At 39.2% G+C, this 24,055-nt stretch overlaps 1 protein-coding gene across 1 annotated transcript in view; it reads left to right on the forward strand.

Annotated features, from left to right (window-relative positions):
• Positions 1-24,055, forward strand: part of AK5 (adenylate kinase 5) — a 92,681-nt gene that overhangs the window by 13,301 nt on the left and 55,325 nt on the right. Inside the window, exons 4-6 of the mRNA XM_083510555.1 lie at positions 623-792; positions 907-1,020; positions 12,877-13,068. Of these exons, the coding sequence (XP_083366681.1) occupies positions 623-792; positions 907-1,020; positions 12,877-13,068 (476 nt within the window). The remainder of the gene's footprint in view (positions 1-622; positions 793-906; positions 1,021-12,876; positions 13,069-24,055) is intronic.

A 24,055-nucleotide genomic window follows, 5' to 3' on the forward strand; every position in this document is an offset into this window, starting at 1 on the left:
AGGATGAGGGATTCCCATGACAGGTGCTTGAACAACACATTTAACCTAATAGCAGTGTAGAGTGGCATTGCTTACCTGACTTTCCAGTGTCAAGTGTCTCCACCAGATGCTGAGATTGGGAGGGATGAGGGGGCAGGTGCATTGGATTGGCTCCACTGACACACCTGCACAATGCTCCCCTCTGCCTCACCCTTCTCCCTATCTGCAGGTGATGTGCAATGTCAGGAAATGCCACCCTCCCTGTGCTGTCCCACTAGTAGCTTCTGATTTAACCCTTGGTTATAGCAGTCAGGGAAGGAAAGAAAGGAAAGGGATTCCCAGGACTATTGCTTGAGTAGTGCATTTAATTCCCATGGCTGCGGTTCAATTGAAATCACACATTTCGTGCACTTTCTCACACTTAACAAGTTTTTTCTCTGTGGAACCCCTTGGGCTGCATTGTGGCACTCCAGGGTTCCATTGGACCGCAGTCTAAGAAATATCCTAGTGTGCAGCTAGTTAGCAATTTGGAGAATGTTACATTCCACATCTTTGGGAAAGATTTTGGCAGACTGGCACAGGTGGTGGGTAGTTCGTAATGAATCTGAGAAAATATAATTGCCTTTTTTCTTATAAATAATAGGTGGCCCGGGAAGTGGAAAGGGAACCCAGAGTCTGAAAATAGCTGAACGCTATGGATTTGAGTACATATCTGTTGGTGAATTGTTAAGAAAGAAGATCCACAACACAAGTAGTAATCGAAAGTGGAGCCTGATTGCCAAGATAATTACCACAGGAGAGTTAGCCCCACAGGTATAAACATGGCAATGGCATATTACTTGCTGTGGCAAGATTTTTGTATGCATTCTTGATATATACTATTAACAAACTAATAAACCTTCTTGTGCTTGTTTTTCACACTGCAAGGAAACAACCATCACTGAGATAAAGCAGAGATTAATGCAGATTCCCGATGAAGAGGGTATTGTTATTGATGGATTTCCAAGAGATGTTGCTCAGGCTCTTTCCTTTGAGGACCAAGTAAGATATTTGTTATTCAAGACAACTTAACAAGTTTAAAGAAAAATATGATAAGCTCTTTTTGTTAAGAAGCTGAATGCCAGAAAGACTAAATATTACTCTTTTCAGATCAGTAGGCATTGCCCCAAATTCTTTGTAAATGCTTGATTATATGCAGATCAAAGGTTGTTTTCTTGACATACATTTTGGGAGTATCATGATCCCATGCTCTTCAAAACAACCAGAATTCTGTCATGTATCGAACAATGACAGCACTTTCTTTCCTATATAATTAAATGGCTCCAAAGGGAAGAAAAAGATCCTATTTAACAAATCATATTTTTCATACATTCCTGATTTTAAGAGCAAAGAGAAAAGGTTATTCCTTAATGGCACATTTTCAGTGCTCATTAGGAAGAGCACAATTTCATCAGCATATTTTTTTCACACAGAGAGGCAGCCTCAAGGTTATTATGGGCTTCTGAACTAGAATACAGCATTCATACAATAGCTTTTGTAAGACAAACGTGTTAGGTAATAGTACACCTTTTATTGAATTAGCTTTTTGTGTGATCTCAAATTTTGCTTTAACTCAGTTTACTTTGCTATTAAATTTTTATTGTGCTTGAAAAAGATGTCTTGTGAAACTTGCTTGTCTTATCACTTAAGATGCCGATTAATAGTTATTGAAAGTGATTTGTACTGCAGGACATATTGACTAGAGAACATCTTTGTACAAGCTGCTTTTGCAGGGAAAATGACTAATTCATGTGTAGAACAGATTCTTCAGAGTTTGTCCTTATTTTGAGCTCATCGGGATTCAATTCTGACATTTCATATTCTTGACCAAAGGCTACCCCAAAATACATTTTGAGAAATACAGTTGTTTAGTAGGATGCTTCATTAATTTATATGAAAGCAAGCCAAGTGATGAAAATCCTGTGTTTTGAACTGATTTCACATTGCCAGATACGGAAACAACCAATATGATGTTCGGTTAAAGACACAAGCAAAGGTTACATTTCAAAAGTGCATTGTCTGGGAGTTTTACCAAATTCTGACTAACCTCTGGAATGAGAAAATACAATTGCTCCAGAGCACCCTCTCCTACTTATGATGGCTAGACCAACAGTGCAGGAATACTTGTGATGAGTCAGATGGAACATAGATTAGAACTCATCTTATGAACCACACCATAGCAGCAATGGTGCTTTGGCACCATTGTGTCCATGCAAAATTGGTTAGCAGACCTGTTCTGAGTGGCAATGGGCATTCTACACTTTGCTCCTTGTATTAAAGTGGAAGATCTTTCAGTGGCCCATTGTAACAAATTTGCAAAGCACTTTGGTGAAACAAGTGATTGTGTCTGTTTTGAACTGGATTTCATGTTGAATGTACCTTCCAAAGCTGCTTGTCGGCTGTTATCAATAGCTTTTAGTTTGTGAAGTCCTAAAGATGTTAACAAAATCATAGAAGGTGTAAGGCTCTTCACTTTTGAGCTTGATGGTTGCCATGCCAGGTGGGATTGAATAATCATAACTAAATACAAATATAAAATCTGTAAAGCATTCAAACAAATATAAATAAGTGCCTTTTTAATTTTATTAACGGTAGCGCTATGGATAAGTGGTGCACAAATAAACAGTAAACATAAATCTTAAACTGAAACAGAAATAGGATGGCATCATAAAAATAAATAGCATAGATCTAAACAGGCAGCAGAAAGCAAAATAAAGCATTTTACTTTCCCCATGTACGTTATTATGTGACACACAATGCTTCTGTAATATCTATAGAGCACCTAAGCTAGTTAATTGAAAAAACCTTTGGATTCTTGGAACAGTTTTGATTAACATATAATTTCTCAAAGACTGAATTTTGATTTGTCCTTTCTTCAAAAGCATTAGGTAAACAAACACTTACTTCTCCAGCATAACACATTTCAGAGAGTTAGCAAATATTAGGAAGCTCTTTAAATTTGAAATGCATGTTGGAAAATGCTGAGAAAGAGGTCTGGCTTAACATTTACCTGTCATCCAAGCTGAAAGTCAGTGAATCACCTGCAAGACTAGCATATTAAATACCATCCTCTGCTCCAGTGAGGCCCCCTTCAATGTCAGCCAAGCATTCTCAAGTGGATGTGGGCTGACTATAGTTTAATAGCACTTTTCTTCAAATGTGCTTACTCCATTTCCCCCCCTCCCCATTCCTGTGTTACATTCATCCATTGGAACGAGTATAAAAGTCTGTATATCATAATGGGCTTGAATTTATTTACTGCTGCTACAGTTATCTTATATAAATGTGAGTGCAAAGGGCAGAGGGCCTATTGTAAACTAAACAGCAGCAGTTACTTATAAAATGATAAATTTTAGGGCTAATAAGGAGAAATAAACAATCTGTTGCCCAGTTTTCTAGGCAACACTGTAATAGAAAATATTGACAAAACCACAAGCCAGAGCATACTCCAATCTCCTAGTTCAGCTCCCTGAGGAGAGGCAAGCTGCTTTGACCACTCTAACATATCATCTCACATCATTTTTATTACCTTCCCACTTCTATGAACACATGGAGTCTTTCTATATCAGCAACTTTCCCTGTTCTTCTCAATGACATAAGACAGCTGCAAGCTTATATTCTTTAATGCATGTAGACTGCTCAATTCACTGTAGTGAACAAGGAAACCTTAGTAGGCAGTTTTTACCACAACCCCACACATGCAGGGGATCATTGACTAGGGCATATGTCTGCATGAGTGGAAATGAGCATATATCCTGTTGGGGCAAGACTCTGTATTTACAATAAAATGAATCCCAGTTATGTAGGCAACCTACAAGGGAAGTCATGGCTTCTCATATTTATTCAAGACAGGTATCAGCCTCTCTCTTCCCTGTTGACAGCTAATCAGAGAATTTAATATTCCATGTCTGGATGGATTCACAAAGTCATATCAACTGATTTATCAGCTGATGACTGCAGTATCAAGTCTTGACTTCCAGGCAGGAAAGATCTAACATAGATCAAGCATCCTAGATATGAACATAAGAGTCATCCTGGATCAGACCAGTGGCCATCAGTTTGTTCCCACACTGGCCAACCAAATATCTGTGGGACTCTCAGAAGCAGGGCATGAGTGTAGTAGCGTTCCACCACTAATTATCTCCAACAACGGGTATTCAGAGGCATATTGCCTCTGATATTTGAGACAACATGTAGCCATCATGACTAGTAGCCTTTGGTTGCCTTCTCTTCCATGATCTTTCATATGATCTCACACCATCTCCATTAATCATTTTCAGTGGAAATATTAACATATTCAGCTCACAGTCAACAAGTTCAGAGTAATCAAATCCAGTGATGTATATGCAAAGATGAACTGATCCAGTTTGTTTGTAAGATAAACCAGAATGTCCACTTTGAGGATGGATTGTCATTTTATTCCCCCATATTTAATTAGCGGATATTATTTTTCTGGTCTGACCCTTCTGAATAACTGAGTAGGAGTAGTTTCCTTAAAATGTATTTATTATGCATTAATGACATTTATATAACACCCTGTAATTCTCTTGGTGGCTTATAATAAAGATTATCTGATTTGCTTACATTAAGGGCTGTGGGCTATCCACCTGTTTCTAAATTCCTCATCCAGCTTTGAAACCAGTGGGAGTTTTAAAGTTTAACTAATTAGAAGTAATTGGTTGCGCATAGAACATATAACTTACATAATCGCTAAGTATCACTACAATAAGCAATTAGGAGGAGCCTGGAAGCTTCTGTCTCCATGTTTTATTAAGCATAGTTTAGCACTATGTCTAAAACACTAAGTAGTGGTTCATCTTAACTAAGGTATATTGAAGGAAGACAGAACCATGGTTTGAAGTTGGCTTGTTTAAAGCATGGCTAAGACTATCCACAATTTATCCTGCTTTGGGTGCAGGACTAAATTTTGATTAATCAAAAACTGAAGCAAACACTTCTGAATTCTTCCAACCATGCTCAAGGTTTAGCACAGGCATAGACAAACTCGGCCCTCCAGATGTTTTGGGACTACAACTCCCATCACCCCTAGTTAACAGGACCAGTGGTCAGGGATGATGGGAGTTGTAGTCCCAAAACATATGGAGGGCCGAGTTTGCCTATGCCTGGTTTAGCAAGTCTCCCACTGTGTATCATATTGTAAACATGTAGAAGCTCCAGCAGCTATAGTTATCCCTTTCATTGTTTTAGCTGTTCATTCTTTGGATTGTCATTTGATTCACCAAAGGAAAATGTCACCAGTTTGAAATACTGAAGACATTAAGCTTATTTTAAAATGAAACAGTGACTAAGAAGGGCTTTATATATATATATATATATAGAGGGAAAAGTGATTCAGTGGTGCATTGAATGGTAACCTGTGCTGTGTGAATACAAAATAGATTCAATTTTTTGCAGTGACTCCATTAATGTCACTGTTACATGCAGAATAGGAATATAAATGATCATTTATACTTGCCTAAGGAAATTTACTACAGCATGGTAGTCATTATAATTTCTTCTTTGTAAGCAATCTCCTTCCCAGAAAGGGCAATGATATCTCAAATGCAGAGGTAAAACAGAAAACGCCTTAGAAAGAAACGGAGTTCCATCTTTTGCCACACACAAAGTGTGCTTTCTTTTATTTATGGTAGCTAAGGCATAGTGAGGACTTCAAGGACATACATCTCTGAAGGTGGATCACAGCAATTCACTATCGATGTACTGTGATCTGAGAATAATGTACGGGTGATACATCTGTAGGGCTATGTATGGGAAATGTTTTGTGCCATTCATTTTTGTGTAAATGTGAAGCTACCATGTGGGCACTGCAAGCATAGCCTTTCTTTTTAAAAATAATTTGCAGTTGTGGCATCTAAAAGAAGGAGCCTTAATTGAGTTCCATTTGAGCTTGATGACAAAGAGTCATTTTGGAGGAGCATCTCTGCAGGTGCCTTTCTGCAGCATGCATATCTTTGTTTTTTTAGAAAATATAATTTTTATTAACAGGCCAATCAAATCACATCAATTCCAAATCACATCAATTCCAAATTATACAGCCAGATTTTTAAAATTTTTGTTGGGGGTACCCATACTCCAAGCTCCGAAAGGGGACCAAACACCACTCCTGCTGCTGCTGCTTTGATTAAACAGTTCTATCTATTTCTTCATCTTCTTGTTGTTATCATATATTCCTTTCTTTATGATCTCTGATAATCTTCACAAGCGGGTGAAAGACAAACATCTCCTGCATGGGTTTTACACTCTCCAAAAGTCATATCACATAAAGGACAGGCGCCATTTCCACACCTCCGTTAGAAACATTCCCACAATCTGTCCGCTGATTCACAGGCTTGCCAATCTATAATTCAGAGGGTTCTGCCAAGTCAAGATAACGTTCCGATAACCATACATTCGCATTCCAATGACCCTGGTCCTCCTCCCTCTCATGCTCTCGTTCTCCTTAGGCAAGCCTGTCTTCTCGAGACTCAATTTATAACTGCGCCATAAAGTTTTCCTTCCATCCACCAGTCCTTTCTTTAGTCAATAATTATTTCCCACACAGTTCTTAGTCTCCTGCTTGTGATTAGTAATGACAACGTTTCTTCTCTCTAGAGGGGAGGGTTATTGGTACTCACATAAGGCAAAAAAAAGAAAAAAAGTTTTTCCTCCCCCCTCGTTCCGTTTAACTCCAACATACCAGTCTTTTGATGATGATTCTTCACTTGATTTATTGTCCCGCCCGTTGCTCTGCTCACAGAGATCACATTATTCAGCACTTTACTCCAGATCTTCACTTGATGTATGTGCATTAGCTTCTTTCCAATTATAAATTTCCAATTATATATTTCGAGCTAATGCGAACCAGAGCGCTGATTGGAGATAGCGTCAGGAAGAGCCGACTTCACTCAAGGGCTTGTGCCAAGTGTCCACACCCCCTTCTTTCGAATCCGGGGGTGAATTATGGACACCGCTGGCAAGGCAGTCCCCCCCCATCCCCTTGGGGGGGCAAGGAAGGCTGCATACTTCCCATAGCAGCCTCTTAATTACCTCGTGTGGGTCGGAGAGATATTATTGTCGGCCATCTTCCAATGTGCCCCCTGGTGGCCCCCTGCAGCATGCATATCTTTGGTCCTGTACCACAGTGGGTTAATCTGTGGTGGGATGGTGAATGCAGGGCCCTGACTTGCAGCAATATAGCAGACTACATGACCTGCAGCATTGATGGGCAACCTGTGGCCCTCCAGATTTTGCTGGACTACAATTTACATCATCCCTGACCAGAACTGACCATGGTAGCTGGGCTTTTGGAAGTTTGGCTACAACATTCACAGCTTCCCCAGCCCAGCTGTATGGTCCTGTGAAAAATAAGGACTACCCTGTCAAATAAGCAGCAAAATTATTAATCTGAACATATATGAAAATGCCGGGCCTTTTAATTGTTCTTTGGAAGAACAATTTGCTGCTAGTTTTATCTGCTATTTTACTTCTTTTGACCTTTTGTAGTATTTTATCGTTACAATTATTTTCTTATTGTTTGCCGTGCTGTTTGTCAACATAACTATCCCCAGGGCACCTCACACTAATGCATGTTATTTGTAAAATAAATAAAAAGTCTAAAGTGCAAATTGCAGTTATAAAGCAAGAGTGGGATACAAAATGTATCTATAAACTCCTACTCCGGATAGCTAGCAGCCTATCTATATACAGATTCAGGAAACGTGGCTGACCTTATCACTACTTCCTTCCTATGCAGATTTTTTCTCTCAGTGTGCATAGGTTACTTGAGAAGCAGCCAAGTCACTAAAACAATTCTAGCTTACAAATAGTTTAAATCCAAACTATATTAATAATGTTGCTTGTGTCAAGGCTCTGGAGTGACCAGGACACCATATTGGGGACTGGAATGAATTTCCTGATCTGAGCCTGTTGCTGGCGATCAGGGGTCCACTGAACCTGAGGCTGGCAGGCCTGAGACCCATCGAACCAGAGCCAAGGCTGTCTTGGACACATTGTTCTGAGCCCCTAGAGGAACTGCAACTCTAGTCCAACAGTGCAAAGGGCCATGGGGCACAGAAGTGCCAGAGCATTGGTTGGCCCTTTAAGAATTTCCAGTTCTTCAAAAGGGGCAGAGCATAGAAGCCGTATAGCAAGTCATTTGTAGTGCTGTGAGCAAACACCCTGCTTTGCCCCATGGGTGCCTTCACAGAACCAGAGCAGGATAATTTGCCTTGAGTACAGGCCATTGTTTTCAAAACTTGCCAGTGCAGGGGGGCTGACCTAAATAAGGATAGGGGAATTAACACTTGCAACTTGAAGTGGCTTCAAGTTTGATTGGAGCCCCACACCTACAATTCACACTGCGGGACAATTGGAAGCTTTCCCCCCAATGCAAAGTGCAGGTGTGGGGTGGTGGAGGATCTGGATTGGGGGCACAGGGGAGGAGCCAAAATCTATGTTAAAAACAACAACAACCCTACCCCTTTTGCTGCAGTCCATGCAGCCTGCCCCTTCTCCAGAGAATATTAGCACTATTATGTAGCATATGCAACAAACTTCAGTTTTCTACAGGTTCTAAAAACACCTTAACAGCTTTGTGTGATGTCCAAGTGTCTTATTTCCTGTTCGTTCCTATTCATCTATCAGTCTGTGTCACACAAAAATAAATACATAGCAAGTTTTGTCTTGATGGTTTCTACTCAAGAATGCAATGCCCTGCTGTTTATTCTCCGTACTGTTCCCAGAGGTTTTCCTGTATGCATTATCAAAGTAAGCTTTAGGCCTGCTGTACAAAAATTATTAAGAATTCCCATTGATTTTGCCTGCTAAACTGAGAACAAAAGACATGATTGAAGGGGGAAAGGGTTACAAAAAGCAGTCAAATCAGATTAAAACAGTTCTTCTTAACATCCCATGAATACTTTATATTCAATAGGGAATGAATCGATGATACTCTGAAAGTGCTTAACAAACATTAATGGATTTGGATGAATCATGAGCCGTGACAACTTTCTTGCTCAGCTCCCTAGGGAATTATTGTTCCTTTCACAACTGAAGGGAAGTGAAAATGTGTCAAAGAATCCCAAGTTTTATGATGCTCTGCAGCATAGGTTATATTTATTTTGGGAGTTACCAGCTTTGTATTATAGTAATTGAATCACCTTTTCATAGGATTTAAGACTCTCCAGCTCAAGCCTGTGAATGAAAATCAAATGTTAGCTATCTCAAAACACACATTTCTGCATCGTTTCGAACAGAATTAACACTTTGCAGGTATAATTCATGGAGACACACACAATTTGGAAAGCTGCGCATTACACTATTGCAACCAGAATAAGGCTGTGTATTCATTACCAGCATAAAATGCAGCTAGACCCTAACCCTTTTTCTCAGTTTGGATTAAAACTGATTTGGGGAAAGGGGCATCAAAACCCATTATTTCTAAAGAAACAGCAGGATAGATATGGAGTGTGGCTAACATTTTGTGTACAATGATTCCCAAACCAGTGGTGGGAGTGATCTGGATGGAGAGTAAATAGGAGTTCTGTCAGACCTACCACACATAAATAAAGCTGTAACAATGGCTGTGTGACCTGTTCTCCTGTAATGGACACAGATGAGAAACTTCTTGGGCAGGCATCTCATATTCTGTTGTCACAATGTTTGGCCATTCAGTAATTATTATTATTATTATTATTATTTTATTTTATTATTTATACCCCACCCATCTGGCTGGGTTTCCCCAGCCACTCTGGGTGGCTCCCAACAGAATGAAAAGCACAATAAAACATTGTTTCACTCCTTCTGATCGTGACCTCTTATTGGACCGTTTGAAGCTACCCTCTTTGGCGGGAAGAACGCCCCTCAATCCTGCTGGGTGCGAACACGTTCTGGCTGCCAAGGATGAAGGCGGAGCACGAGGGGCCGCAACCATCACCCCACCCCTGTGGAAGTGGTGAGCGGCCATTCTAGGCCAGCTTTGTCTTGAGTTACTCAGTACCTGGCAGCTGGCCCTGCAGCCAAGAAGACCTAACCAAGCCTTTTGACCTTCCATATTTAAAATCTGTTTTCATTCTCAGAGGCTCCCCTTTCTTTTGAAATATCTAACCAAGTGGTTTGATGTGTGGATGGTCCTGAATCCACCCACCACTAATGCACTATTAGTACATCAGTGACAAGTTGCAGAATGCATCCGCGAAAACACACATGTCCGGAGAGGCCCTTTCTGGATTGAATCTTAGGATCAAAGATGTTTACTAAAGGCTTGTTTACTAACTTCTTTGATTCCCTTATGTATTGGTTTTGTGTTGGCTTCTGTGCTGTTACTGTTCCTGATATATAATGATAGGAACCCACACATACTGTTAATTAATCTGAAACTGCAGGATGCCCATTTTTTGAAGTGCTTTGTTATGTCTAATTAGGGCTGTGTACATATTACTGGCTTAAAACACAGCAAGGTCATTATTTTTCTCAATTTGGATTAAAGTTGGTTTTAGGAAAAATTAATCAAAATGCAGTATTTCATAAGAAACAGTAGGACAGATTTTATTTATTTTATTTATCTATAAATATTTTTATTTGTTGCTTTAAAAATGAACTCGAAGTAACTTACAAAAGCAAAGATTAAAAATAGATATAAAACAAGAATAAGAACAACCTAAAATGCTCACACTACTGTGCACAGCAAATCTAGTTCAACCCCACTCCACTAAAAATATGCATATAATTAAATTCCATAGGCCTGGGTAGATACAAATATTTTAACCTGGCCGCTAAAAACATACTGTTCATGCCTGGCACACCTCCCTGGGGGATGGTATTCCAAAACTGGGAAGTCACAACCTAGAAGTCCTCTTCTAGGGGAGCCACCCTCCGTACCTCCCCAGAGAAGGTGAAGATGAAGAACATTGGGTCCAGGTTGGTTCATGTGGGGAGAAGTGGTCCTTGAGATATTGGGGTCCGGAACTGCATGAGACTCTGTAGGTCAAAACCAGCATTTGGAATCAATCCTGAAGAAACCAACAATATTTATAAACTTCTATAAGTTTCTGGTCAAACTTCTGTTTCCTGTGTTCAGGTGCTACTTATGTAGCCAATACATTCCTATCCATTCCACAAGAGGAAGGTATCAGTAAACTCCCCAAGATCTGCAGAAGTACAAAAAATGTTTCAAAAAATATATACAGTATAAGAGTTTGGGTTTTTCATGCCTCCAGGCATTCTGTTACAAGCATAGAGGGAATGAATGTGTATATTTATACACACTCTGTATAAATTTATGCAGGCTGATATATATAAGCTATAGACAGGGAATAAGGCTGCACGAGGAGGCAGTGTAAATGTGATACAGACTTCTATTGAGTTAATTGTACACGTCAATTCTGAATGTGTTCCCCTTTGTAATATTAAGTAACTTATGCCAGCAATCCACCCTCTTTTTAAACACTTCCTTTCCGAATGCTAATAACATTGACGTTGCTCTCCATAGGACATCCTCTGTGCCATATCCTCATCTTCCCAATTAAACAATGTGAACTAAATTGGGGGAGGAGGACAGTTCAGGATGTTTTAATTATGTAGTTAACTAGGTTGTCCTGTTCCCTGCCATGTACACTTTAACCGTCAGGCAACCGACAGCTGCCATATTAATAGTTTCAAAGAAAATAATTACTCCCACCATAGACAGTGAAAAGTAAATATCTGTCTTAAGACTTTAACACAACAATTATGCTGGTAAAAGAATAACAGTTAAATTAGGGTTGTTTATGTCAGCTATGTGTTATTATGAAGAAACTTTATTATTGAGAACAGGAGTGTCATAGTCGGTGATGGATGCCTTTTCGTTTAAGTGACAAGATCACATTTCTGAAGCTTTATGAGTGTTCCGATCTACCTCTTCCTTGGGTGCTGGTCACGGTGAATATTAATTTGTGTGCGCATAGGCAACAAGTGGTATAATGTCCTATGGTTTCCTTACCAGCTGGCACTCAATTTCCATGAGAAAAAAGGCTCTTAAATTGAAAAAAGAAAGAAATTGATTTAGAAAATTAACTTCTTTATATATATATAAAGAAATTACAGATCTGGAATTTTCTGCCATGTTATAGCAGTACACTATGGGTGTGGGGCAGAGAGAGAAAAGGACACTCTTCTGTCTCCTTGCTCCCACTGTATATCCTACAGTACTAATTTTTGTTGTTGTTGTTTAGTCGTTTAGTCGTGTCCGACTCTTCGTGACCCTATGGACCAGAACATGCCAGGCACTCCTGTCTTCCACTGCCTCCCGCAGTTTGGTCAAACTCATGTTGGTAGCTTCGAGAACACTGTCCAACCATCTCGTCCTCTGTCGTCCCCTTCTCCTTGTGCCCTCCATCTTTCCCAACATCAAGGTCTTTTCCAGGGAGTCTTCTCTTCTCATGAGGTGGCCAAAGTACTGGAGCCTCAGCTTCACGATCTGTCCTTCCAGTGAGCACTCAGGGCTGATTTCCTTAAGAATGGATAGGTTTGATCTTCTTGCAGTCCATGGGACTCTCAAGAGTCTCCTCCAGCACCATAATTCAAAAGCATCAATTCTTCGGTGGTCAGCCTTCTTTATGGTCCAGCTCTGACATCACTACCTAAATACTTGGAATTGCTGAGGGGAATGACTCCAGTTAAGAATGTTATAAGTAGCAGACAGCAACAGCATACTTTCACGTGAGAAAATATGGAGGTTTTCAGGGTTCACAACTAGTTCTTAGACATGCTCAGTTCTTGTTGTCCTTCCCTCACAGAAATGAAACAATGACTCTCCAGAAGCTAATGTGAACCAGTCTGCTAATTTTAATATTTTATTCATTTGGCATATTATCTCCACAGATCTGCACCCCAGATTTGGTGGTGTTTTTGTCCTGTTCAAATCAGCGGCTGAAAGAGCGGTTAATGAAGCGTGCCGAGCAGCAGGGGAGACCCGACGATAACCTCAAAGCTACGCAGAGACGCCTAACGAATTTCAAGCAGAACACAGTTCCATTGGTCAAATATTTCCAGGAAAGGGGGCTGATCATGACTGTAAGTCTTCAGTCAATGTATATGCTTGGTAGACAAATCGTAACTGTTGTTGAATTCCATGTAAGTAGAGGCATAGCATAATAGCCAATGTAATGTTAGGTCTATTAATTTCAGGTCTCTGTTGATTAAATACCACCGCACATATTCAAAAATAAGCCTTTAAAATGCTTCTTTCTCTCTAGAAAAAAAAAAGACAAATAGACATGTGCCTTTTATCTTACATTTGGAGACTTTTAAGATTTTCATTCATTTACAGAAGTATGTATCTTTCCATTCTAAATATACCGTAGGTAGTCTGGGTTTTGTAATTCTTTGTCTATCCTAGATAACTGATAAGGCTCCATATAGTGTAGAGCTATTCTGATGCTCTTTCTGTAGGTACAGATATGCACATTCATAAAATATTATTAGAAGTTTGTCTTTAGAAATGATTTCCCAACTTTGGGGAAAATATATCAGTATATTTCTGAAGCTACCTGTGGTTATGTTGCATTCTAAAATAGCTATTGGGTGAAAATAATCTTGGAACTTCTGGGAACATGTAGAGTGGCACTCTGTATTGGTTGGCTCAGAACTATAAAGTTTTGCCATTGATTCACGTTTAGTTTCTCTGCTCAGAGTTGGAGAAAGTAGTGAGGTTTATTTCAAGGCAACAATGTCATTTATTTGAAAAACCCTTGGGAAAACGAGTCTTCAAAATCTCAGAAAAACTTTCCATGCTATGCCAGGGCTAGTGATTCATCAGTTCTTCACTAGTATAAACGAACAGCATTTCTGTTGAGTCACTCAGGATGCATACTAAAGTGGCCCGGATAGCTCTTGCTAACATTTCTGAGATGAACTCTGCTTTCAAAGTAAAGTGACATCTATGTACCTTTTTTCAATATAAAAGTATACTGCAATGAAGTATACGGTTAGGGCTGTGATCCCACACACTTACCTCGGTAAGTTTCGTTGAACTCAGTAGCACTTGCTTCTGCATTGGATTGCATAGTTAGCATGTTTAACTCTGTCATCCAAGAATACCCAATGTTCCCCATATGTTGATGAACTTCAAATTTATGCCATCTCTGGCCATTGGCATACTGGCTGGATCTAATTGGAGTTGGTGTCCAAAATCTAAAAGGCCACAGTTTCCTACCCCTTTCATTGTAAACATATATAATATTATGGAGTAACTCCTATTGATTTTAAAAAAGTGATTTCTTATGTTGGGTGTGGATGAAGTAATAATTTTATGTAAGTTTCAGACTTGCTTAAAAATCTTTGTGAAGACTCTTTGCCAGAGCCATTCATCTGATAAATATTTCTGCAGATTTTGGAAGTATTAATACACAATGAATTTCACTTGTAGGCTCCATCAAAGCCACCATCTTAACATTTACAAAAGTCCACTTAAGGGCACTTTACATTTATGACTATACCAGGGGATTGTGTGTAATATCAATTTTATTATGCATGTGTGAATGTTAGGAGCCCACAATTGGTATTGGGTTTCCAACTCTCATACATATATATGATATTTACACATGTACATCAATGGTGTGTTTGACTACATCCGTGTAGGTTAAATTGCATATATGAACTGGCACATATCAATCAACTGTAAGGCTTGGGAATGTCATAGTCATAAGACTATTGATTTCTAGAAAAGTAATGTATGGCAAAAGGCCCACAACTTGGATCCTAAATTTTCATGAACAGGGTATAAAGCAGTCCATTTTCACTTCTACTTCTTTTTTTTGGCATTCTACTTGAAAGGGTTATATAGCTTATCTAACTAATGTAACATCTGCTTGCCACTGCAATAGTTTCCTGCAACAATTAGGGTATTATCAACTACAGCCAGAAGGTTGAGAAAAAAAGACTCATCAGGTCTTTACAAGCTACTACTTCATACTTGGCAGCTAAAGCATCTCAAGCAAGAAAGGAACTAGAGCCATAATGTAGGATTCATTTAATTAGAATATTTGTGTGAGAAATTGAAGGAAACAGGAAAGAAAGAATAATGTTGATCTAGTGTGTGAAAAGAGTCTGGCTTGCAGAGAAGTAACTTCCATTTAGTTGTTGCACAACAATTCTTAATTATTATTTTTTAAAGAAGCTTTAGCATTGTACAGCAAGCAACTAAACTGAGCTCCGGGAAATATTATTAGGAAAATAAGGTGATTGCATGACAGTTTTAGAAGGATTTAAAGCAAGGAGAACTATCTTCTGGGCAAAAGTATGTCCTGAAATATTTCTGCTCTGACATAGTGCAGTGGGGGATGACTTGTGTAACTGGGGCTTCTTTGATGGGGGAAGAACTACAGGGACACTGTTGGCACAAGCTTGTCTTGTGGAGGGGCTTTTGGAGTTATCCCTGCATGCCAGTCCTGTCTTAAGCATCACCTGCCAAATCTGTCACAACAGGGCTTTTCTGCTGTGGTGCCTGCAGAAATATCTTCCTGCCTGCCACTCACACCCAAAAGCCAAATCTCCAGAATTTTCAGCTCCTTCTGAAAACCTGTTTACCTCATCATTTGTTGGTCATTGTTACCAAGTCGTTGAGGGATTGTCTCATTTATTGTAATTCTGCTGCATTTTATTGTATTCACTTTGTTTTTGATATTTTATCACTTGTTCTATTGTTTGATTCATATTCTTACTGTTGTAATCTGCTCTGGATTATTTATGAAGGGTGACATAAAATATTGCAAGTAAATCAATCAATCAATTTTGCAAGTATCTCTATCTATCTATCTATCTATCTATCTATCATCTATCATCTATCATCTATCATCTATCATCTATCATCTATCATCTATCATCTATCATCTATCATCTATCATCTATCATCTATCATCTATCATCTATCATCTATCATCTATCTCCATCCATCCGTCTGTCTGTCTTTCTGTCTGTCTGTCTGTCTGTATCTATCTATTATCTATCTATATCAGGCATAGGCAAATTTGGGCCCCCCCAGATGTTTTGGGACTACAACTCCCATGATCCCTAGATAACAGGACCAGTGGTGAAGGATGATGGGAATTGTAGTCCCAAAACATCTGGAGGGCCGAGTTTGCCTGATCTATATCATCTATCTCCCAGTCAGGCCCAGCCATAGCCACGCTGTCTGGGACTGATGTGAATTGTAGATCAAAACATTTTGAGAGACTACCATACTACATAAAGTGTTCATGCTATGTATTTCCATGACAAGCTATATGATAAGACTGCCTCTCTATAAAAAAATTAAATAAACATACTTTACTCCTTTTTTTCCACAGCAATTTTTCCTTCCTAGAATTATACTTGCAAAACCCAAATAATACCATTAAATTGCAAGATACATTTGGTAGGCATTACTTCTAAGAATATATTTCCAGCAGTTACACATTTCAGTCTGCCAAGTAAAAGCCACGGAGATGGCATTAGATTTCCCCAAGGACACTCATTTCCCCCCAGTATTTCTTTGTGAGCTCTTTTTGGGAGGATGAGAGCATTAGGCCTTTTAGTAATTCCTTTAATGCTATTGAGCAGAAATGTACTTTATGATTTCTTTGTAACGTCACAAAAACCTATTTTGCTCATGCAGTCTTGCTTCAACTTTTACAGATAAATCTAGCCCAACTCCTTCCCTTTAGTTAAATTTCAGAGGTTTTTTCTTTCTCATTTGGGATTCAGCATTTAAACTAAACAGGTTTTAGCTCCGATTTGTGATCCCTCTGAACGCTATTTATTTTTTAAAAAGCAACAATGAATAAATATACCTTTACTGTTAGAATAAAGGAAGCTATAAAATTCTTTGAGGGGTTTTTTAAAACTAAAAAGTGCATGTAAAAATAAATGAAATGTGTGACAGAAAACAGATGAAGAGAAAGTGACTCAAGTGAATGCTGAAAGTTTGACACTTTCAAAGAGGCCAGTGGAGGTTGTGAGTTACCAAGTGAAATGCAACCATGTACTATCTGCCTGTCTTGTTTTGTTTTGCCCTATCTCAGAACAGGGCACCATCATGACTAGTGATGGGTTGCGTTTGTCTCAGGGCATCACATGTTGGGCAGGCCAGCCTTCATGGCTGGTAGGATAGAGCTGGCTTTTATTGACGTGTAAGAAGCAACACACATTCATTTCCATAAATCATAAGAAAGGCTGAAATGTTTCCACCAAGAAGACTTCATATGAAAACTCAGATGCTACATGCTGTGTTGTTGAGCTTAGAAATTGTGGTCTTGGGTTGTTGGAAAGTTCCAGTGATAGCATTCCCTAGTCCTGTTCAGGCTCACATTTCAGAATACTTCTGCCACAGCCAGAAAAGTAGACTTTTCAACTGTTTATACAGGGTTAGGATACACAACATTAAGCTCGGAGTCCTTTGGCTTTCATGACTCCCAAGGAAAGCCCTTCTCGTTTTTACAGCAGGAGTAGCCATCCTGGAGGGCACCACGTTGGTTACCCCTGGACTTACAGGGTCAGCTGATGCTATGACAGCATCTTGTTCACCTTTGATGACACCAGTACATAACTTGAGTCTAATGTAGGCAATTATTTTTTGGTATTCCCAGTGCTTTTCTGTTCTCTTTCCTTTAGCTCAGCTGTGATGTATTTTATCAGTCCTACAGTCTGTTGGTATTGCTGTGCTGATACCTTGAAGATTTACCAACTGTCAAAATAGACAGTATTGAGCTAGATGGATCAGTGGCCCGTATGGCAGCTTTATAAGTTCATGGCTATATGACAGTCTTCTGAAAGGCTAATTCATCCACAACCACCTCCTAGGTTTCTGCTTTCATACTGAGATTTCTTTTGTCCTCTGGGAAATTTGTCTCAGCTTGCAAACTTTTCTTGAGCCTTTATACAAACACTGAAGCCAAGGATTGATTTGACCGTCCTCTTTTATTAATGCCTCCCCTATTTCTCCCATCTGCTATTGCTGTAACTTTGCAGTCCTGTTTTGTCTTGTTCTCTACAGGTACTGGACCTTTCCTATGAACTTTACAGGGTCTCCTTTTTTCATTAAAAGTTCTTAACTTTTTACTAGTGGTCTAGTATGCCATTTTCTTAAGTGAAGTTTTGTACTCTGACCATATAAAGGCACCAGAGGGAGCACTCCAGATTGGCTCTGCTGCTTTGTCCATGCACCCCTGTTGTTGCCACTGCCCCCAGCCGCCCCCAGCTCTGTGCCAGTTGCTACTGATAGAACCTCAGTTCCTATTAAATTACTAAAAATTGCATAGGATGCAGAGCTGACTTCGTTATCGTGTAGGAGATGGATATGGGCAATTCTGCTGCAAAAGTCTGGAGCAACTGCAAAATATTTTGGCTGTTCAGGAGATCATTTCTGCAGGTCAACAGAATCTATTCTAATCCAAAGCAGGCCTGTCATTGCCATGAGTGAAACCAGACTGGTTCTTTTGTAGTTAAAGTGTGAGTTTAAATACGATTCCTTGGAACACAATACAAGCAAAATTTATTCAGAGTTCTCTTTCATTACTTTCATTATTTGTGTCCTTCGGTGAGGTGCAGAAATTCATTTTCTGATCAAACTGTGAGATCTTTAAAACCTGCACATATGATTGCTTCTGTTCTTTTGGGTTCTTTATTTACCATTGCTATTAAACGGGGAGGAAAATAACTCTCTCCTTATGGTTCTATTCTTGTTCTGATAGTTACAGAGATTTTACTTTTTATCACTTATAACATTATATTGAGCATTCCTTGAATTCAACATAACTCAAGCTTGCACTGGCTGTGCATATACTACTGGGCCAGGCTCACGGTTTGTGTATTAATCCCTTAACAACTTGGGTCTAGAATACAGTGGTGCCCCGCAAGACGAATGCCTCGCAAGACGAAAAACTCGCTAGACGAAAGAGTTTTCCGTTTTTTGAGTCGTTCCGCAAGACGAATTTCCCTATGGGCTTGCTTTGCAAGACGAAACACCTTGCGAGTTTGTTTCCTTTTTCTTAAAGCCGCTAAGCCATTAATAGCCGCTAAGCCGCTAATAGCCGTGCTTCGCAAAACGAAAAAACCGCAAGACGAAGAGACTCGCAGAACGGATTAATTTCGTCTTGCGAGGCACCACTGTACTTAAAGGACTGCCTTATCCCTTCCCAATCACGGAGGCTTTAGGAAGTCACCCATGTCTTAGATGCACAGCTTATGTCAGCTAGAAGCCACGTGTTCAATACTGTGGGCCCAATTTTGTGCAACAGGTCAGACAGGCACCCACCCTGTTGAATTCTGACACCAACTGAAGACTTTTTTTTAACCCAGCAAGTATTTTAACTGAATTCTGATTTTATAGTTTAACTGAATTTTATTGCATCAAGTTTACTGTACACTGTTCAGAGACAAATATAATTAGGCATATATAATTTTAATTAAGCAAATATAAATTATTATTTAAATTGCTGATATAAAGTAAAAAATAAAGGCAAAGCAAAGCTGTATCTGTACGAAGTAACTCCACTCCCTCTTTGCTACTTTTCAATAGTTTTTTCCTGCTTGGGTTCCTCTTGATCCCTTCTCCCAAGGAGGGCTCTCCGCAGGCGTCCTGTCTAAGCAGCTCTGTGTGTTCAGTAGCCTCTCCTTTCTTCCCTTTGTATGCTGTGGTGAGAACAGGATGCTGGACTAAATAGGCCATTGGCCTGATCCAGCAGGGTTTTCTTGCATTCTTATGTAGTGTATCTCCCCTCCCCACTCTGGCATAATACAATTATAGGATTTCTCTGTCGGCAAAACAAACAAACTCCATCACTAAGGACAAATTGAAAATTGGTTCTTCCTTCTGTTTCGCCGTGCGTATTTAGAAATTCAGTTGTTGCAAGCAAGAATAGAAGCTTTTGAAGCTTTCTTCACTAATTAGCATAAAACACTCATTATCTCTGGACTCAGCTAGATTGGTAAAGAAAAAGCGATTTATATGCATTAGATATCCAGAAAGGGGAGGAGGAGAATGACTATTTCAATTCCTGACTCAGCTCTGCAGTGAGGTGACCTGCAACTCGGGAGCTATGAAATAACTCTGAAGTGGCAAAACGTTAGCTTCTAGCTATTAACAAAGTGCTAGCGAATGCTCACGTGGAACACCAGAGGTGTTGAAAGCATGTGCTATGTATGAAAATACTCTACAAAACATGAAATTGCCATCAACGGTAATGGCTGTTTTTAAACAGAAAGAATGGCAATTCAGAGAACTGTCTAGAGTAATGAAAGCAGTTGAGCCACATCTTCTGTTCTTGATGTAGATTCATTTATGGAATGATGTAGATTCATTTAGGGAATGAAATGTATTCCCATTAATACTTAAACGCATTCAGGTTCTTTCCTTAATACTTTTGAAATGCTGTTTCCATCTCTGTGTTCATCCAGTTATTTAAATTGCTTGTTAGGCTGTCAGCTTGTCATACGGGTTTTAATTTCCTGCAGGCTTTGCTAATTTACTCCCTGTACTACTTCAGTTTAGCTGTCTTTGTTGAACCCAGCAAGGTTTCTCATAATTAAAAGTCAGAAACTACATACAGTCTTGCATTTCTAAGGTTAATAAATACGAATGATATTTTCATTGCCATAGTTAAACTAATCAGTTAAGGTCTTGAGCACACAATGCTTCAGAGTTCACACCAAAGTTTATCTATGCGATTGAATGCCTAAGTTAAGTGTGTCATCAAATGGTGAAAATAAACACTGGGGCTTATTAACCATAAGAAAACAGATATGGATTTCTAGATTGTGAAATGGTTTCACATCCTGTAGTGGCAACACAAATTCGACTGTGTACACACCATACATTTATAGCACATTTAAAGCACATCACTTACCTCAAAGAATCTTGGGAACTGTAATTAGTTAAGGGTGTAGGGCATTGTGCTCTGTGAGGGGTAAACCATGGTTCCCATGATTTTCTGGGGTAATTCATATACATTTAATATATGACATGTAAATTCTAGCAGTCTAAAACAGGACTAGGAAACCATGGGGGTAGGGAATACAGTCTGCCAGGCCTCTCTGTCTGGACCTCAGGACTCTTACCTATTTCCTTACCTTTATTTTATTATATTTGTATCCCACCTTTCTTCCTAGAACCAAGGCAGTCACCCATCTAAGCATCAACCAGAGCCATACCTTTTTAGCATCGGCAAGGTGGTGGCCTCATGTGCTTTCAAACTATACCCTTCAGACCAAACCATGGGAATATACAGTGTGTACCCACCCTCTCTTTCCCAGCCATTTTGCTTGAGTGCTTTTGCCTGGCTGGAATGTGTCCTTAAACAGAAAATAGTTTTAGTAGTAGTAGTAATAATAGAAGTAATAATAATTTATTACTTGTACCCCGCCCATCTGACAGGGTTGTCCTAGCCACTCTGGTTGGCTTACAACAGAATATCAGAGAACACAACAAAACACAAAAAATTAAAAGCTTCCTGATACAGGGTTGCCTTCAGATGTCAGTGCCACAACTTTCACTCTCTGTCCTGAGATTGCATTTTAATAACTCAGAAAGAACACACTCTCTTTAGTCTGATGCAACATTTAGTGTTGTTCCACTGGAGTTGTTACCAGTCTAGTGGTTTACAGGAAAAATGTTAACTACCTAATCTTTCCCATTTCATTTTAATCTTTCTACTGTGCTTTTCTAGAACCTCTTTTCAGTTACAAAAACACTCATAAAGAACAATGATTGCCTGATTTTCAGTCGTTACTCTCTTCCTACATTGCCCACAATATGGTCATTCTTGCCAGATACTGTAAAAATCACAATGTATTCAGCATGTACGAGACAGCAGTTTTACAAGGTGGTTTCTCTTTGTTATTTTCCCATTCCCTCTTTCATATGCCTGCTGCCAAGCATTTCTGTCCACCATCTTGTTCATGGCAGTTTATGTGCCCTTATGATACACTGTTCCTCCAATTCCAGATTGCTCAGAACTTCCCTTCTTTAGGTGTCTTGGAATATTTGAGGGCTGTTTCCTTTTGACCAAGTCACTTTTTGGTTCAGGGCTTATGCAGGTACTTCACAACAAGAAAAAGGAGCAATTATATTTGTGATGATTTACAATATAAATTTACAATAAACCAAGAGCCCTTGCACACAAACCATTCACAGTGCCGTAGCTATTTGTTTCAGTTTTTTTGGAGCTAAATTTGTATGTCACTGTTTCATGGTATGTGATTGCCTTATTTCCTGTCCACACGAACTAGTAAGTGGTCAGAGTTATGAGCATGGACACAGAGCAGTATATTCCTTAAAAAGAGATTTTGTGTGTTTGTGATGCTGGGGTATTTAACACCTGTTATTCCAGAATTATGTTTGGGGGTGGTGTTAGATGGCAAGAATTTCTTGAGTTAACTGCTTTAGTCTGAGATATGCATAACTTGTCAGAAGAGGTTGATGAAAGGGGGAAAGCGTGAAATGGAAGTTGCTCAAACCACACACTCCAAAGGCCACGCAAAATGTGGGAAATTGCATAAAACAGCTTCAACACAATAAAAATATTGCAGAACTATTTTCGATCTTTGACAAAAAAAAATGGCTATAGAAGAAAAGATGGTTTGATGACAGCAATATTCCAGAATAGCGATGGAATAATAGCAAGGTCATGTGGAAACGCATGGAATTTTTTTTAAAAGACAGCAACAATAGTGCTACAATTTATATGTCTGGAAGGGACACAAACCTCTTTTCAGAAGCTCCACAATATCAGTTTCCTCTGCCCCTCCACTTTACAGAAGAATTGTCTACTCATGCTTTCACTAATCCTGATCCTGGTAGATCGCAGGATCCTTATTGTGTAACAAAAGGTTACAGGGTAAAAGCTAAAAAAACCTCTGTTCAATCCTCCCCTCCCCCCAAGCCCAACAACTCTGGGCACCTCCCTCCTAAAAAAAGCTCAACAACTCTGGGCAATCCACCCTCCCCATGCCCACTCCTCCCTCCAATGACAATGGGTAGATCACTGTTTTTTTATACTGGGAGTAGATCACAGTCTCTTTGGATAGCTGTGTAATTCCTGGCCTCTTGTGGTAGAGCAGCTGAGAAACCAAATGCAATCATAACCTACATTGTTTTGTTCAGTCAATATGAAAACAATATTCCATAAATACTTTGAATGGCTATGCAATATCTATAACTTCATTAAGTGGCCCGGTGCAACATTTTATGTTTACTTTTATGTTTAGCTTGCCTATTAAATGTACAGAATCCATATATATATAAAATGAAGGAAATTTAGCTGAAATTACAAAGCACTGCATATTTCCCCCTCACTGTCTCAGTGCTAATATTTGCCTCACTTGCTTCACTTACGGCTATCAAAGAGCTTGCTTTAGGAGGAAAGAGCTTAGTAAGTATATATGATACAGCAGATGCAATAGAAAATTAAACACACCCAAGAGGCTCTGCTTTAAACTGTGTATTTTGCAAGCATTTTATACATTAGTTCTCAACAAGCTTTCTTTCCTCTTAGTTCCAGTGAGACATGCTGTGTTATATTGCCTTTGATTTCTAGAGTTCAACGCTCTCAAGCCACTGAGAAATTATGCAGTTTTCCACCTCCACAATAACAATTATAAAGAATGTAGTAACGTAATCCAATCACATTACTCCACTTTTTAAACACTTAACAGCGTTACTTAGACATCTGAAGCCCTCCCCACGCTTCCTTTTCCTTTGTACCATATGATAAAAAGGCAATATCCAGCCAAAGTTAAGCACTCTGAATTTCCATAGATACAGTGGGAGCATATTTAACATTTACACCCTGCTTTACTTTCCCACTTAAGTCAGTGGGACTTTACATTGCATACCTATTGGCTTGATTGTACTTTTGATTAAAAAAAAATACATTTAGTATGTACTTTCAGTTAGACAAAAATAACCAGCCAATTGTCCAGATAATTTTTGGCAATAAAAATTATTCAACGTGAACTGAAGAATTAATGTAAATAATGATGAAGTAACGTATATTGTAGTTGGGTTAGAAATTTGCAGTCCCCCCCC

The sequence above is a fragment of the Podarcis liolepis genome (assembly GCF_965112155.1).
Source record: "Podarcis liolepis genome assembly, chromosome: 6".
In the NCBI taxonomy this organism is placed as follows: domain Eukaryota; kingdom Metazoa; phylum Chordata; class Lepidosauria; order Squamata; family Lacertidae; genus Podarcis; species Podarcis liolepis.